The sequence below is a fragment of the Pararge aegeria genome, chromosome 12, assembly GCF_905163445.1.
Source record: "Pararge aegeria chromosome 12, ilParAegt1.1, whole genome shotgun sequence".
NCBI classification, from domain to species: domain Eukaryota; kingdom Metazoa; phylum Arthropoda; class Insecta; order Lepidoptera; family Nymphalidae; genus Pararge; species Pararge aegeria.
In genome coordinates, this window is record NC_053191.1 from 8,519,339 (window position 1) to 8,537,705 (window position 18,367).

The window sequence follows — 18,367 nt, forward strand, 5'->3', positions numbered from 1 at the left end:
TAGAAACAACTAATATACTTTTAAATTAATATATAATATGTAACTGATATTTTATTTTATAGTCAGACCTACTGACCCTTCCGTTATTTACGTTATTTTCTGTTGCAAATTTTCCATTCTCAAAATCTTTGTTAGCTGTAATAAATGTATTTTAATGTACACAAACCACTTAAACGTTTGCAATATCATTATGTGAAGTAAGCTCGCACAGATTGCGGCATCTTGTTGCAACATAGTAGGCGAAAGGTCGGCCAAACACAAAATACCATCACTTGTTTATTTGAATCAGAATAAATTTGCCACCTGTTGTGGAATATTTATTATATTCATCAACGCAGAAGCGTTTAACGTTCTTTAACACGAAGCTTGTCATAAGTTCGCAATATCACATACAAAAAAAATTTCGAAGTCTACATAATAATATGTTTATCGAAAAAGTAGATATGTCGATATAATATATGTCACTTAAATTCAGATTCCACTTTTATGAAATAAAAACCAGTCTTATTGAGGGCAGCGGTCAAACCACGGCTATATTGGAGCTAAAATATACAAAATTAAAAAGGTATGAAGGCCTTCGATTTTTGTCCAGCACAATTATAGGGTAACAATTTTAAGATTTTATAAAAAAAACAAAAATTCATTCGATTCGATTGTTTGAACTGTAAAATTTTCAAGTTTACTGAAACGTAAGCTAAGTAGTTACAATATACTCGTAAGAATAATACAATACATATTATCAATTCGTAGTACCAGAGCTTTTTATGACAGAGCTCGTCCGGAGTACTACCGCCATGCTTATTTTTGCCGCCAAGCAGAACCTGTTGCGATGCTGTGTTCCCGTCTGGGTATGTTTGCCTGTATACTTACGTACAGGCACTATAAAAACAAGGCATAGAAGAGGTATATAAATAAACTCACACCATAGCACAAGTAAACAAATATTAACGAGACCGACTGCTTAACGTGCTCTCTGAAGCATGAGCTAGTACTAGACGTATCCTATATTTGCTTCTAATATAACCAGGAAAATCAGGTAAACAAACAGTTTTCATTTAGGTATTCAATTGTGAATAAAGATACTCGTAAATATTAATTTCACGAATTCGAAAATTTTAACTAAAATAAACTATTTTCTATAGACTTGAGGCCTAGACGCGGTGCCAATTTGCGACTTCAAGAACAGTTTTGTTTTTGTATTCAAATTTAAATATTATGACAATAAGTAGTAGGTGGTAGCGAATGAGCTTTTTCACGCTTAAATAGTTGAAAAGCGAGTCGAACCTCGTTCATCTGCTATTGTTGATACTTACACGGTTTTTCAGGAATTAATATATGGTATATGTATAATTCTTTATTAAACTTTTAAGGCAGTTTAGCCTCAATCAGTACAATTTCAGCTTCTTACTAAAATTCCACAAATTTAGTTAAAACAATTATAGAACAATTATAGAATTATAGCTTTGACCTTTATTTTGGAATGTTGTGGATTTTAAAGTAATTTTTAAATTAGATCTACAGATCTGCCCGAGCTTTAAGCTTTGCTGATTAAAAATTTCAATTATCAAAATTAAGCTTAATTTGCTATACTCCGCGAAAAGCAGGAGAATCTGTGTGGTGTAATTTATAATTTCTTCAATCCTTATACCCCACACCAAACAGATCTTCGGCAATATACCCTCTACGCACGTTTTAGAGGGTATATTGCCGAAGATCTGTTTGGTGTGGGGCAAATTAAGCTTAATTTTGATAATATATCATGGATTCCCGCAAAGTAACGCCTGCTTCTATCCAATATTTAAAAATTTCAAACCAATCCGTTGACTACTTTTTCAGTTTTGTGAACACGAACATACAAAGTTTTCCGTATGTTAGTGTTTGGATATTTTTTATAAACTACTTTTATGGTTAGGTCACATTTTATTTGTTACTATCTTTGCTCACGCTTTTGCGCTTTTATAGGTATAATAATTTCATAATGTAATGTTCTCCTCTTACATCCATAAGGTTCTTTTTAGAAATTAGGTTCGGTCGTGACATTTTTTTACATATTTGATAGTATTACCGAAAAAATTTAAGTATAATGGTATATTATATATACCTCATACAATATAGTGCATAAGTTATTATATAAATATAATATGAAGATAAGAGTTCTAGGTACATAAAGTAATAAAAAAGTAAGCAAATATAACCATCAAACGAATAACTAGTGAAAGTGTATTGCCGTTGAAACTGGCAGGTAGGTAATAAATTTGAGAGGTATTGATTCCCCATTTGTTTCAAACAATTGTTCAAATAATTGTTAATTGTCTATTTGTACAAACGAAGCATCAATTAAAGAACCTGTTAATTTTCTCTCACGCCTATTATAACCTTAACCTCATCATATTATTTACGTCCCATTCTTCTTTAAATTCATTTTGATTTTGTAATCAACAAATTTTATCATTTATCATAAATATTTTAATAACTACGCTTTTAGTATGAAGAACTGTAACGGTACAAATAGCAGTACGGTGACCTCGAATGTTTCAGATAAACTGCCAACAGATGGCGCTATGTCGTAAAAAACACCCGCTATCGTTGTGTTCACCCGAGATGTATATATTGCTTGAACGACGGTGTCACGATTGCCATCAGAAGGGTCTTAACTGACTCGACTGAACAGCGAGTGATGTACTCTGGATATGAATTTCTGTGATTCAATTCCGCTCACTTGCAAATCAACTATCGCAGATTTGCTTGTTGAATATCTGACGCTGTTTTTGGCCACTTTTAAATATTAATTAGTATTTACTAATTTATGTCGCCTTACAAGTACTACTTGTAAGGCGATATAAATCACTTGTAATATAAATTTAAACAATATTTAAAACTAGCGGACCCTCGCGACTTCGTCCGCGTATCAGGCAATCTAGAAGCTAGAATAAGATCTGATGCTAACATCATAATCATCGTGGCTAGCTATGTACCTACTATTATTTTACGTGGTATACTGAGTTAATAAGTTGTCATTATTTTAGTTTATACATACATCCATCCTCACAAACTTTCGCTTTTATAATATTAGTAGGATTGTACGCATGCATTCGATCGGTGTCCCATATGCCTTGCGACTTGCTGTTATTTGTGAAGAGTTATGTCCCTTTATCTCCGACAATATTTATCAGATTCTTATTAAAATAAGACAATACATTTTTGATAGTATACACTTTCAAATGAAAAAAGAATTATTCAAATCAGTTAAAATTTAACAGAGCTATGAAGTAAAATTGAAAAAAAAATTCATCTCACTTTCTTGAGAAAACTTAATGTTTATCGAGATAAAAAGTATCCTTTATGTTGACCCGGAATATCAGCTACCACTATACTAAATTTTATTTAAATCCGTTCAGTAGTTTTGACGTGATGCCCGGACAGACAGAGAGACAAAAATTAAATAAAAATCTGTATTGGACTCAGTATAGTATATATATTAACATACGAGTATATTAAATGTACAGAAATCTTCCAAGTTCCAGTTACAGTTTTATTATAAGTATAGATATATATAGATTAATGTTTACTGCCGAAGAAAGAATATTCGAATATTAAAAAAAACTAAAAGTTTATTCTTTACTTTCAGAAAACATATTTCCGGGAGAAGGTTGCGATCGCGAGTGGCATCATGGGCCAAGAGCAATCGTACATCGGTCATGCCAGTGTTGCACCAGTAAACAAATATCAAGAAAAATACGAAGATCCTATACAGTACAGAGTTTCTCCTATCGACTACCGAACGAGCGACTACGAAATAAAAGATTATAAACGCCACAAAGCTAGACGAAGTGCAGACAGCTTTAAAAGTGATAACTCTTCAACGGAAAGCAGTGGATATCGAAGCGGTTCAAGTGGCTACGAATGCCGCTCGGAGAGGTCTTCTACTAGCGATTATTACTGCACATCTCTCTATAAAAACGACCATTATAAAGCTATAAATAAGGAACTTTACAAACCTGTTAAAATACCGAAAGAAAAGCGTCACAAGGAATTGTACACCGAGAAAGAGGAAATAAAGAGCGCTAGGTTAAAAAGCTACCTAAGCGACACAGAGAAAGCTAATTTACAGTCTGGTCCGACGCCAAAAAAAGCAGGTATAAGAAATTACACCCCTAAAATAATCTCAGCTGAAGAGCAAAGAAAAAAGTTAGAGAATTGGATATAGGAGTGTAGTGTATTTAATAGAATAAGTTGTAAATATATTTGTAGAAGTAGATGTATATGGAAAATAAAAATGGAAGCAGCAGGAGCGTTGGCGAGCTTGGCACCGTCACCTATTACCGTACTGGGGCTAATCCCACTGCTGGCACTCGGCATCACGTACTTCAGATATCAGCAATACGACCCAGAGTCGTATATAACGGATATTAATACTGTAAGTATAGAAAAATTACCAAAATATTATAGAGCTGTTAACATTTTTTTATTAATTGTTGTTATATTTTTTTATAACAAGCGAGTAGCTTGCATTAACAGCAGTAACTGACAGATGTATTAATAACTTCCTTCCTCTCAATTCTTTCTTACTTTTCTTAAAATGCAGGCAAAGAATCCTTTCAATAAGTTATTTTTGGCACCTACGAGTATATTAGTAGTATGTTTAAAAAATATTAATATTGGTGTAAAATTTACTATAATGTAAGAGAAATAAAAAGATTGTTTATGAAGTAAAAAAATAAAATTGGTGTACATTCCTAGCGTACCGTATTATCAACCGACGCGACGTGATTTTGTTTTATAAGATGAGTCCGGTTTCTCCTTTAAATGTAACATGACAAAGAAACAGAGTTTACAATCAATTCGGCTCTTTTACTGCCTATCTTAATATTACTGTGTTAGTATTACTGTGTCTGTGTGTATGTGTGTGTGTGTGTAATGTAATATTGATGTAATTAATTTTCTGCATCGGTTAGTAGAGCAAACACTGAGCCATCCAGCGGCTTATGCACTGCCATTGCCATACCGTGCCGCTAGATTAATGAATATACATTATTGTTATCTTAACATGAAAACAACATGAAAACAAACTTATTAGCGCGAGGTTTCTTGTAAAGAACTACGCACCATGAACAATTTATGATAAAAATATTTTGTCTATGCTATAAAATTTGCCCATAGACATCGTATCTATAGCCACAGACGCTTGGTCCCGCTTTCACTCGTTTTTAATCTATGTGACTTATGAACTCATTCGAACCGATCTTGCGGTAAATCATTAACAAACAATTTGGTGCGCCAAATCTTAATATAAGCATCGTATTATTCTTAATGTTGGTATATTAATAACGGTTTAACTATAAATATATTTTTATGCCCTTTCAGATAATGCCGATCTACGACTTCGTAATAGTCGGGGGAGGTTCAGCCGGCGCTGTAGTCGCCTCGCGACTCTCCGAGATCGGCAACTGGAGCGTACTGTTACTTGAAGCCGGCCAGGACGAAAATGAAATATCTGACATCCCAGCCCTAGCAGGGTACACACAGCTATCTGAAATGGATTGGAAATTCCAAACGACACCATCCAAGAACCTTTCCTACTGCCTCGCTATGAATGGTGACCGGTGTAACTGGCCTAGAGGCAAAGTTCTCGGTGGTTGCAGTGTCCTTAACGCTATGGTATATGTAAGAGGCAATCGCAATGATTACGACCTGTGGGAAGCTCTAGGAAATCCCGGTTGGTCTTACGACCAAGTGTTACCCTACTTTTTGAAGTCCGAAGACAATCGAAATCCCTATTTAGTGAACACGCCTTATCATTCAGAAGGCGGGTATTTGACGGTCCAAGAAGCACCGTGGCGAACACCGTTATCTGTTACTTTTTTAAAAGGTGGCATGGAACTGGGTTATGATTTTCGCGATATAAACGGCGCGAAACAAACTGGTTTTATGCTGACGCAGGCAACTATGCGACGAGGAAGTAGGTGTAGTACGGCAAAGGCTTTTCTCCGACCAGTTCGTAACAGAAATAATCTACACATTGCCCTAGGAGCTCAAGTCACGCGTATATTAATTAATAGTGCGAAAAAACAAGCTTATGGCGTAGAGTTTTATCGTAACGGTGAAAAACATAAAGTAAGGATCAAGAGAGAAGTTATTATGTCGGCGGGGACGTTAGCTACTCCACAGATTATGATGCTGAGCGGGATCGGTCCTGCAAACCATTTACGAGAACATAACATACCGTTAGTTGCTAATCTCAAAGTCGGACACAACTTACAAGATCATGTTGGCCTGGGTGGGTTAACTTTCGTCGTAAACAAGCCTGTTACATTTAAAAAGGACCGTTTTCAGTCTTTTTCAGTGGCCATGGACTACATTCTTCATGAGAAAGGTCCGATGACAACTCAAGGCGTGGAGGGTTTAGCCTTCGTTAATACAAAATATGCTCCACCTTCAGGACAATGGCCTGACATACAATTTCATTTCGCCCCGAGCTCTGTAAACTCGGATGGTGGAGAACAAATACGAAAAATATTGAATTTACGCGACCGAGTTTACAATACTGTTTATAAGCCCATAGAAAATGCGGAGACCTGGACGATACTACCATTACTGCTTCGCCCAAAGAGTTCCGGGTGGATCAAATTAAAGAGTAAAAATCCCTTTCAACCACCATCAATCGAGCCTAATTATTTCGCATTCAAAGAGGATATAAAAGTACTCACGGAAGGTATAAGAATTGCATTTGCTTTATCAAACACGACTGCATTTCAAAGATATGGATCACGACCCCATAATATTCCATTACCTGGATGCCAACAGCACCAGCTCTTCAGTGACGAGTACTGGGAATGCAGCCTTAAGCATTTTACGTTTACAATTTACCACCCAACTGGGACTTGTAAGATGGGTCCAAATCATGACCAAGATGCTGTAGTTGATCCTAGGTTAAGGGTCCACGGAGTAGCGAATCTAAGGGTCGTGGACGCTAGTGTAATGCCCACTATTATCAGCGGGAACCCTAACGCACCCGTTGTTATGATAGCAGAGAAAGCCTCTGATATGATAAAGGAAGATTGGCAGGTGTTATGACAGTGTTTAGTGTGCGTATAGTCATTGGATGCTAAAGAACTATTTATGTTACAAGGTACTTTTAGTTGTTTATTTTTAAAACAATTATCAATAAGTATGTACATAATATTATCATACTCAAAATTGTTAATAAAGAAAGAAATATATTAAGTTGTGTAGTATTATTGACCACTTTGCTTGTCCGGTTGTCAGAGGTCTATGAACTTTGAATAAGGCTGTATCAAAAACAAAAGCCATTACTTTTTTATCATTAGAGTCGTTTTAAATAACATATTCTAATGTCTTTAATTTCCTCCGCTAGAGAAGTTGTTAGCGCTGTGTTATTATAAGTGGGAGATCCCAAATTGGTTGTTCAAAATATCTGAATTATCTATGGTCTGGTTTAGTCTGATGGGTGGCTTTGGCCGTGGCTAGTTACCTGCAAAAACGTGCCACCCCACGATTGAGCTTTCCGGTACTATAAAGCATAGAACCCGATTTAGAGTATGGATTTTATAAATCTTCCATACACCTTACAGATAAGCCCGCTACCATCTTAGATGATCATCACTTACCACCAATTGAGATTCAAGGGATGAAATTGTAATAGAATGAAAAAAATCTAAACGAATTGTGGAAATTTGAATAAATATAAATTTAAATAAACATTAATAAAACAACATGATAAAGATGCGGGTTCGAACCCCGCGGATGATACAATCATCATCCCGAGTATCCAATACATATTTATATTTTATAATAGTTATATTTACATTGAACTATCACCGCCTAATACATGGGTCATAATTACAGAACTGCCTTTTCCAGTACCCTAATTCTGTAGGTATTATACATTTTAATCGTAATGCACTCTTTCTTAAATTTGTGATTTAGAAATTCCTTGTATACTCAGTCACATTAAGCCACAAAAGGCATTTCGTTCCTTAAAGAGTTGGTAAATAGGCATAATAAGGCCGTCCTGGCCCTTAATACCATCGCTTCACCTTAAATCGACTGTATATTTGACATACCTAGACGAAAATAAAGGTTATAGTTTTGTAACAATCCGTCACAAATATTAGAACAATTCTAACAAAAGTGATGGTAGTCAAGCCCCTATTCATTTTTGAAGATAAAACAGCGCCATCTTTTGACAAATTTATACACACACCAATTATACAACATATCGCATACTGATAACCAAACCGTCACTAAACGAAAAACACGATTTTTCAGAAAATGATGTTAAAGTTACTAATTAAAGAAACAGTTGCATATTGTGCAAAATGTAAAAAAAAACATTTTTTTTAAGTGAATAATATTTGTGTCTAGCCTAGTGCTCCTTGTTATTAATTATAGCTGTTATTTATATTTATTTTATGAAATATTTTAATTTTTCTCCAGAAATAGTGTCACTTTTCCACAAAATTTTTGAAAGTGTCACTTTTTCATTAGATTCATTCATATGTTATCTAAAACATTTAGGTTAAAATGTCTCTATATTCTTAGTAATTTAAGGAACAAAAATTAAAATAATGATTTTTTAATTAAAACTACCACTGCAGAAATCAACCATCTTTATTAACTATAATTACTTATTAATTTAACATCCTCGCCTCACACATAATGATAAAAATGTACTTGTTTGTAAATCACACTGACAGAAAAACTTATAACATTACTTAATAATTGGCCCAAATATTAAGACTATGTTAATATTACTTAAATCAACCAGTCTTCAGTGAGTTCTAATTAAATTAATCCTATCTCTAAGAGATAATGCTTATTTATTAAAGTTACAAAACAATGAAAATAAATTGTCAGAAAATCTTTCTTAAATTCTCATAGAACTAATAACATTAGGTACTTAATAATATTTTGGCACTGTTAATAATAATATCACTTAAAAGCAAACAGTCTTCTGTGAGTCCTAATTAAATTACTCATCCATCTCTATTGAGATACAGCTTTTTTCTAAATTTAACAATAAATCTCTCACAAAACAAAACATAAAAAACTTTCTAAAGTAAAATGACAAAAAAAAACATTTTATAAAATATTATTGTAAAAAGACGATACATAGTAAGGCAAAATTGCGTTCTTTTTAATAAGATCTTTCAGATCCTTCTTTTTATTTTCAGCTAATGGCAATTTATTATTATACAAAGGCACTAATTGAGGTTGTATCCGTCGAAGCTTGAGTAAGTTAATTTCTTTAAAAGTTTCATCAGAATATGAAGTTTTGTAAAAAACTCTAACGTTATGGTTAGAATCAGACTTTTCAACTTTTAGAACTTTTATGTCACCTACTTTTATGGCCCCCCCTTCCGTATTTTTAGTTAGTTTGAATTCTTGCAGCTTTTTGATGTCATAAAACTCATGGTGTGCCATTTCCACTACATTGTATTTATTGCCCCTTTTTTTTGCGTCTCGAATAGCACTTATATATTGATCAGGAACATATATTGGTCCTGACCTAAGCTTCTTCTTTATCTGGCGCTCAATCATAGAATGGACGGAATCCCCTTCGTTTTGGGTATGACCCTTGATCAAAAATTTGTGGGTAATAGAGGCAATGTTTGGCAAATTTGCCACTGCATATAAATACATGGAAAAAACAAATTGATTTTTTTGTTGTCCGCAACAGTTATCTGAATAAAAAATTATGTTGAGGTCAGACGATGCTGTTGCCGATTTTTTTTGTAAGAATTTAAATACACAAGAACCTATTTCGTTAGCACCTTTTTGCCCTTCTACTTCAGTCCAGAAATAGCAATGAGTACAATCGGCTTTGAGCTCACAAATTGTAAAGTTCAAGCAGTTCAGTCTTGACTTATAATAAAAAGATGAAACATCCCCTTTAGGAACTTGCAGGATAGCTTGCAAATCATAACATGCTACTATGTTATTGTCATCAATTAATTCTTTGTCTCGTTTTTTTTCTTCTCGGCTTAACTCTTTTTCTTTTAAATGTAATGTATATTCTTCATTCATTTTTTCTTTCTCTTCAAGGTTCGCATTTTCATAAGCCACACAGTCTTCACACTGATCCTTTTTAGGGACAAAAAAACTTATATTAAAATCTTCTTTAAAAACTTTACGATATATAATATGTAGCTTCACGTAGTCAAGTCCTTCAATTTCGCAGTCTTTTTTGTAATCTCTATATAAATCGGTTAATGTTTTCCCACCTTCTATAAATTCCCTTGTCGTCTGTTTGCGTAAATAATGACTTTCAATTCGAGGTATGCTCGCAATATGTTTTCTAACCCTGTCCAATAATTCGCTTGATGTTTTGGTCCCATGGTTGTCATGTTTACCTCGCAGGTCTGGTTCAACAATACCACATAAATTTAATTTTGCGATGACTGTTCGAATTGGGCGATCGTTAATGCCTAAAGTGTTTTTGAAAAATATTTTGCATACTCTTTTTTTTTCATTACTTGCTGTTAAATAAAATGCGTGCTTAGCTTTTCTATTATTGAATATTTTTTTGTATTGATATTTCGGTTTGATTTCTGTCATGTGTTTAGAAATGAAATCTCTTTGTTTTGATAGGGAACTCATTTGCCAGTAATTATTGAATATGTAGCGACGGGATTCTTCGGTAAATTTTTCCGAACATTTTAATCGACAACTCATACCACAAGGAATCCCTATTTTTCTTTCAGGAATTACTTTTTTTTGCTTTGAGGACGTCGAATATTGTAATCCCTTATTTCTCAGTAACTTTGCCAGTTTTTTTTTGTTACCACGCTTTCTTTTTCGTGTTTGTGTTGCAGAGTGAGTATCAGAGATAGTTTCAGGTGTGATATTATTTAAATGTGTTGTTTTGTTTATTTGTTCTATTGCTAAACTTTTTAAAGAGGATGGGTTATAAATGGGTATGTTATTAATTATTTTGCCATCACTATCAGAAAAAGATTCACTCCCATATTCCATAGCTATTATTTGTAAAGCAGAGGCAGATTTATTCAATTTACAAGACGTTATTTCAGGAGACAAGACTTTTGGAGAAATACAGTTTCGTTTCGATGGCGTGGCAGAGTTAGAGTTCACACTCTTTAAAACGCAAAGTTACATTGTACAGGGGGTTGAACAAAATTTTGACTCACTGATCGTAGTCACGGATTTTTAAATTTTCGACCTTATTGTATAGCGAATACCTAATAAAATTTTCATGAAATGGTCAAGAAATCGAATTTCTTAACTGTACTTAGTAGGTACCTACACTTCTCAAGTCAAAAAAACTTCTATCAAACAAAAATAAGGAACATACGATAGAATCAAAACGCACGTTTTATTCAAATTATAATGCTTATTTGAATACAAAAAGTGCAAAAAACCGACACTTTTTATTTAGAGTCACTTTTCGTAAAAACAAATAATTGAAGTTCAATTCGCAAATAACGAAATCCTGACATGTTTAGTTTAAGGTCAGTATTCAGGTAAGTGATTGACTGTTTTAAACACAAAAATAACAGAAAAACTGATTCTTTTTGTTTAGAGACACTATGCGGGTAAAAATTACAACAAATTATGCACAAAAATATTGACAAAGTGACACTTTTTATGTAAAGACGTTATTCTCGTAATTGTTAGTTCAACTTACCTTATAATTTTGAAGAAAGGTGTCCTTAAGCAAAAAATGACCGTTTTCCGCACAGAGTCCACGTGAACATTACGCCGTCCGCGTCACTAATGGAAATATGTCAGTGTTGCGGTAAGCTACCCGCCCTCCCCGCGCCTGGGGGCAAAGCGACACTAACGACATCTACTATTCTATGTAACTTTTTAATGTCGGTGTTTTTGCAAACTATAGTTTTTGGGGAGCGTTAATAGATGGCACTTTTAACTCATTTTTGTCGAATTTTGTTTAGTGACGGTTTGATTATCAGTGTGCGATATGTAAATTAGCGCCATCTATTGCTGAGTAGTATATTATAGTAGCTACATTATTCTTTTCATTTCCATACTTTGTACTAGATGTCAGTAGTAGTGTAGAGATCGCTAACAAAGGACTAAGTTTAAACTGTAGTAAACTTTTAAATAAATCTAGAAAAACATACGGGCTATTCCGGACCAAGCTGGATTAATTATTTACACGGTACATATCTCCGCTCGCATGTTCGAGCACCGGTCCAAAGGATTATTGAATAAAGTGAACAAAAAATAAAGTAAAGTTGTTCCAAAGATCATGCTATTTACAACTGTATTAGTGCAACATAAGGTAGATAATTAGATATCTGTAAAAAAATGTGTTGTCATTTTATTTAATGGTTTTTTTTCAATCGTACATTAATACAATAACTGGTACATTGTTCGAAGAGGGAAGTAAGTTAGTAATCACTAAAAAGAGTAACACACACATAAATCACATTAGTAAGGAATCGCACTTTTTCCCTAGTGATAGCCTGAATATTGTTTTATACCTACTACACGTAGATAACAAAAAACGCTAACCCTTCAATTATTGTTATTAAAACTCAGTATAACAGCCCGTTTAATCTGTCCGATCCACTAACTCTAAGCAATATATAAGCATAGTATTAAAAAAGTCGTTGCCTAATATTGTTTTATACCTACTACACGTAGATAACAAAAAACGCTAACCCTTCAATTATTGTTATTAAAACTCAGTATAACAGCCCGTTTAATCTGTCCGATCCACTAACTCTAAGCAATATATAAGCATAGTATTAAAAAAGTCGTTGCCGCTGTTTGTACGCTTAGATCTTTTGAACTACGCAACGGATTTTAATGCAGTTTTCAGCAACGTGTAAATGAAAACCGAAATAATACTTCAGAGACTTTACAGGTACATTATGTACTGTCACTGAGACATATCTGTTTATCTGTGAAACCGAAACGCTTATAGTTCTTTGGTTAACCATTGCCATAGTTTCTATACAGCCCTCACATTACATGCAAAAGTAAAATCAAGTGACTCCTGTAACTTTATTAGGTACGCGTCGCGTTGCGTAGGTACTATGCACGTGTCGGTCTTTTATCTTCAATAGGGTTGTCATGAGCACGCACTTAGAACATTTTGAATTCGTTTGTATGGAGTAATGAACATGCTTCTTTTGATTTGATATTTTTAAAGGGTGATTCCTTATGCACCCTGTAACAGTATTTCGTAATTCCGTTACACGCTGCATAGAGCGATTCAAGAGGAAGGCTTATATGGAGTTATGGTTAGTACATCTATTGCAAGCGTGTAAAGCCGATGGGTCGCTACTCCATAATAATTGATATTTACCAAATCAGTCATAAAAACTCTCCCTGAGTCTCAGAGAATCCATTCTCGTAGGAGGGAGGGATTTAAATTCCCAACAGTGAAACATAAACAGGTTTAAAATTATGATGAAATATCCAATAAATAAGTTAGTACTATATGTAACGAATAATATCCAAGTGTGCAAACCGATCGATATGCAACGCACTATGCATTTCCTATTACACAATGCGATCTAATGAGATCGATGCATTGATACCTGAAAGTATGTGTGTTCATAAACTGAGATTTGAGGAAACGGTTATATAGCTAACGTGATACGATACGCGTAGAAAGTGAAATGCTTAAAGCCAGTTTTCTGAATTATATTAAGAGTAGTTCGTTTATCTTATCTAGACCTGCACAGCAGCATTGGCTTGAGACAAAAATTATATCCCCTAACAAGGAGTTTAAATTGCCAAAGTGTCAAAGCACGGCAACTGAGACTATGAGAATTTTAACCCCCGTTTAATAAACGGTAACGGGTAACGGTTTTTAATAATTTAAACGTATATTATTTGGATATTATTTCCAGCCGTGCTCCAATATTCAGAGAGTTCATAAAGCTAGGAGAAGATACAGTTTTATCATTTCCCCGGGGAGATAAGTCTCAAGAAGTTTTATCATCTATGTCAAAAGATCTTCCCCTTTTCTTTTTTTTTAACTAAGTATTTTTTGAAAAAGCTAGTTGTAGAAGTAACAGTTTTCAAAAAATAGTCTAGTCTCGGACCAAAACGTTAATTCTGAAATATATAGTCGCACAACTAACACTTGAGCAGTTACACACAAGTTGAATACTAACACCAGTTTTTTCGAAATAATGTCCAAATAAAACCCAATGGCCAATGAACATACGAGTGACTCACGTGTTTGTTATATAATAAGATATTGAGTCAATACGGTTGCCAATTTAATATTATTGCATTTTAAATCCGCTATCTATGTAGACCAAAAAGTCTAAGTGCGTCGCTTTTTGGTATTTACCACAAACAACTGCAAACTATATTTAAAATAACGAATTCATTTTAGTTTCAATTATTTATTTACTAGTAGTTATTTACTTAATATTTGCTGATAAATCAACGTAAGCCTCGAATAAAATATAGCATAGGAATGTTTTGCAAGTTCTAAAAGATTAAAATATTTTTTATGCATTGTGTATTTTCTGTTTGACAGTTCAGGAGGTCAGGAGGTCACGAAATTTCGACATCAGTCCGGAGTTAGGGAATCGCTGGTTTAAGCCCCCGTGCCTCGAAGAGCACGTAAATTATTTATTTGTTATCAGAGGAAAATGTTGTTGTGTCGTGGTGGGTCTATACACTAAAACCATATCTTCCTGAATCTTTCTAAAAGTACACAACCACACTGGATTCTCAGCTTCCATCATTCATCCGAACCCCGTCGCTATCTTAACGTTGTTCTGCTGAATTGAATCCCATACTTCGCTTACTTGCTAGCGGTTTTCATTCTAGAACTTTCTGGCGCCAACGATTCTAAGATAAGCATGGCCTGCCCATTACTATTTCAACTCACCTGGTTGACGGTCCCGGATTTTCATTGTTAACAACAACAGTCATGTAAAACCCGCCAAACTACACAAGTTGCTCATTTTAAATTAAAATGAAAATTTTACAAATAGTTGTTTCATTAGAAACCTTGTTCATGAGAAATGAAGAATGTTTGAATATTTAAGTTCCGTTGTAATAAATGGGCACTAAATTGCTTATGTTATTGTTACGTTATATGTTTCTTTTAATTAATTACAAACAATGAAATTCGGCTGACTGATGAAATCATGCTGTCGCAATTAGTTAACTTTAATTTATTTATTTGAATACTGTCCTAGAATTTGTTTTTAGATCTGACGACGTGAAAAACCTTCTTTTGTTTTTATCTAACCAAACACTAGCTTTAATCGCATCAGGTGACCATACAATGATCGACGGCTCCTGGTTATAATTTCTAAGATAAAGGGACCACTAGAACCAAGTACTAAAGTATTGATCAAAATTCTTTTTCTTTTTTTTTATAATAAATACATCGGGTACTAAGATGATTGATGAATTTTTTTATGAACAATATAAAATAAATGATAAATATATAGATAAACACCCAGAGACTGAGAAACTCTAACGTCCATCACACAAACATTTTACAGTTGTGGGAATGGAACCCACAGCTTTGAACTCCGATAGTATGGTCGCTGCCCACCGCGCTAATCGGTCGTCAATATTCTGTAGTGTCCGAAGACTGAAGTATTCGAACATTGTATGTTACTGTTACAGAAATGGCTTCGAAAAAAAACACTGCATAATGATATCTATGCTCCAAGATAACGGTGTCTAAATAACAAATAAGAAGATCCGTATAAAAACATTAGCTTTGTAGCTCAAGTGTAAATGTATATGTCAGGTATACAGCTCGGAAGAGACTGAGGGGTTGGATCCCTACTGGAAAACGTAGCGTTGGTAGACTCTTAACCAGGTGGCTCACATCAAAAGAAAGCCATAGGGAGCTCTGATCACAAGCGACCGTGGTATTTATAAATCTCACCATAAGTCCTATGTCCGCATCACTGAAGGTGGTAGTACCGAAATCGAACATACCAATACCCTTCAGTGAGTGCAAAACATGTGTGTATTGCATATGCAACATACGCAATCCACGCACCTAGAGCTATGGACTAAAGCTAATATGAGAAAAACACAAAGAAGGCCGTACCAGACCTTAACCCATGTTTAATAACCAAACTATTACAGCTAAGCTGGGTGAAACTATGGACAGTTGGTTGTAGGTATGATAATCACAGGGTACTGGCCACTAAACAAACACATTTTTTTTCTAGGTATAATCGACACTCCTCTATGCTAGCATGCACGGAGACTGATGAAACATCGATACACGTAATGCTCCGATATAATGGAGTATGGTATCAGAGCAACGCACACCTTGGCTCCTCAGCATCACTACCTGAATTCATCTGCAACCTAGGCAGCCTGCTAAGCTTCTTTAATGAGCTCTACTGGCTAATGGATTGATCCAGCGGTTCACCGCACCAGCGGCCACACGTACAAAGGACGGTTCAGGCCAACCAACTACGGCGACTGCCCAGTAACAGAAGAAAAGAGAGAACGCACACCTTGGCACTTCAGCATCACTACCAGGAGACTTCAGCCAGGAGCCCGGAGCTCGGCTACTAGCGGCTCTACGTGCAAGGGACGGTTCTGGCCAACTAAGTTCGGAGACAGGCCCAGGAACAGAAAAAGAAATCATATGTCCGGCAGTAAAAGCCCATCTATTAATGATGATTGATGGATTTCCCCGCTTCGCATCCTCGCATACATGAGATAGATAACCACACAGCTCTCATACACTGATGTACATGCAATATATCTAAAAGGGCAGAATAAAATTAAAAGTCTAACGGTCGCTGCGTCGAACTCTCGAGACGGTTTCACATCGAGGGCACGGAGCCATCACGTACGCCGAATTATATAATGTACTAACATCACGCTTCGGTTCGGCGATTGTGAACAAAATATTGTGTGCAGTACTACTCGAATTAAATTGATAGTCATTGATAATAAGAGCGGTGATAGCCTAGTGGTTTGGGACTTAAAGTCTTCGGTCGAGTTCGAATTCCAGCACGCATTATTAAATTTTGTAAGTTATTTTAGTTTAAAGCTATTAAGATTACTTGCTTTAACGGTAAAGGAAAAATATCGTTGGGAAACCTGCATGCCTGAGAGTTCTCCATAATGTTTTCGAAGGCGTGTGAAGTCCACCAATCTGCACTAGCGTGTTGGACTACAGCCTAAACCCTTCATTGTGGGAGGAGACCTGTGTTTTGTAATGGGCCGGTAATGGGTTGATATGATGAAAGCATTTTCGATTAAAATAAACGCAAATATTTTTAAACGACCCGGCGCCAGCACTATCTAAGTATTACGTAAAAACTGTATCAGCCATTCTTATACTTAAAGTAGAACTTAGATAAAAGACACCACTCCAAGAGCGATATTTATTTACATGAGGTCAATTAATGAGACAGTTCTTATAGAGAACATTAGATCACCAAAGTAGTCAAGAGAAAGGGGGTGTTCTTTATTTATACTACTGTTTATACAACTTTTTCTTTCAATAATAATTAAAATGTGTTTAATACGAAACTCGTTACTAAGAAACATACAAAAAAAAAATATTTATTTATTTCAAGTAGGTTTACTCTAAAAGCACTAAAACAAACTTCATGTCGATCCGTTTCATTATTCTGCCACCGACCGGAAAAATAAATTTTCAAGAAATTCTTCACTTATTGTATAGTAACCTCTCAATTATAAATGGTTTTTATATTATAATAGAGAGGTTACTTAAGAGTTATTTAAGGATGCATCTACCTATATAGCATACGTTTAACAAATTCTTCAAACTTACGAATTGACAGATACAAAATCAGAACTCTGCCTCAACCACATAAAAATAGATATTTTTACCCAAGAGAAAAAAAAACGTGCCAACATGGAGCACAATTGGGCGCTCCTTGATACTCTATAGCAAACTTCCCAAACTTATAAAGCCAGCGGCGCACTTACAAGTTAAGAAATTTGTCAACGCCCGCGCCCGCTTACTTGTTAGTTAGACAAATAGCCGCAAAAAATAAATCAGCTTCATTTTGAAACTAACACAACCATAATAAATAACAAAGAATTAATAAAAATAACTATACCAACGAAGGGATTGCTGAGATTGGTGATCTCCTCACAATTTTTAAAAGTAAAATAAAAATTTCAAATACATTATTAGTTCTATTGATTTGTATGAAGGAGACGAAGCGCCTCGCGGTGCACCTCAGTACTTTCTACGGCGTCCAGGTTTGAGAAGCCATGCTATAGGTTTAAATTTAGAACGGAAACCATAATGAAAAAATTCTATTGATCTTAAAATTCATTTTTAAATCAAGGTTTTGATGTAACTACAAGAAAATAAATCACGATTGTATAACACTGCACTACGCCTTCTACTAGAATGTGAACGCGC

General features: G+C 34.8%; 3 protein-coding genes across 4 annotated transcripts in view; 2 read left to right on the plus strand and 1 right to left on the minus strand.

The window, feature by feature from the left end:
* Positions 1 to 4,229, plus strand: part of LOC120628078 — a 28,869-nt gene extending 24,640 nt beyond the window's left edge. For both annotated transcript variants that reach the window (XM_039896286.1, XM_039896287.1), the window contains exon 2: positions 3,629 to 4,229. In XM_039896286.1, the coding sequence (XP_039752220.1) occupies positions 3,671 to 4,207 (537 nt within the window). In that variant the 5' untranslated portion in view covers positions 3,629 to 3,670 and the 3' untranslated portion in view covers positions 4,208 to 4,229. The remainder of the gene's footprint in view (positions 1 to 3,628) is intronic.
* Positions 1 to 18,367, minus strand: part of LOC120628077 (flotillin-2) — a 295,888-nt gene that overhangs the window by 124,097 nt on the left and 153,424 nt on the right. The window lies entirely within an intron of this gene.
* LOC120628070 (glucose dehydrogenase [FAD, quinone]-like) lies at positions 4,272 to 7,142 on the plus strand. Its single transcript, XM_039896276.1, has 2 exons — positions 4,272 to 4,417; positions 5,365 to 7,142. The coding sequence occupies exons 1-2, from the start codon at positions 4,277 to 4,279 to the stop codon at positions 7,072 to 7,074; spliced, it is 1,851 nt and encodes a 616-aa protein (XP_039752210.1). The 5' UTR covers positions 4,272 to 4,276; the 3' UTR covers positions 7,075 to 7,142.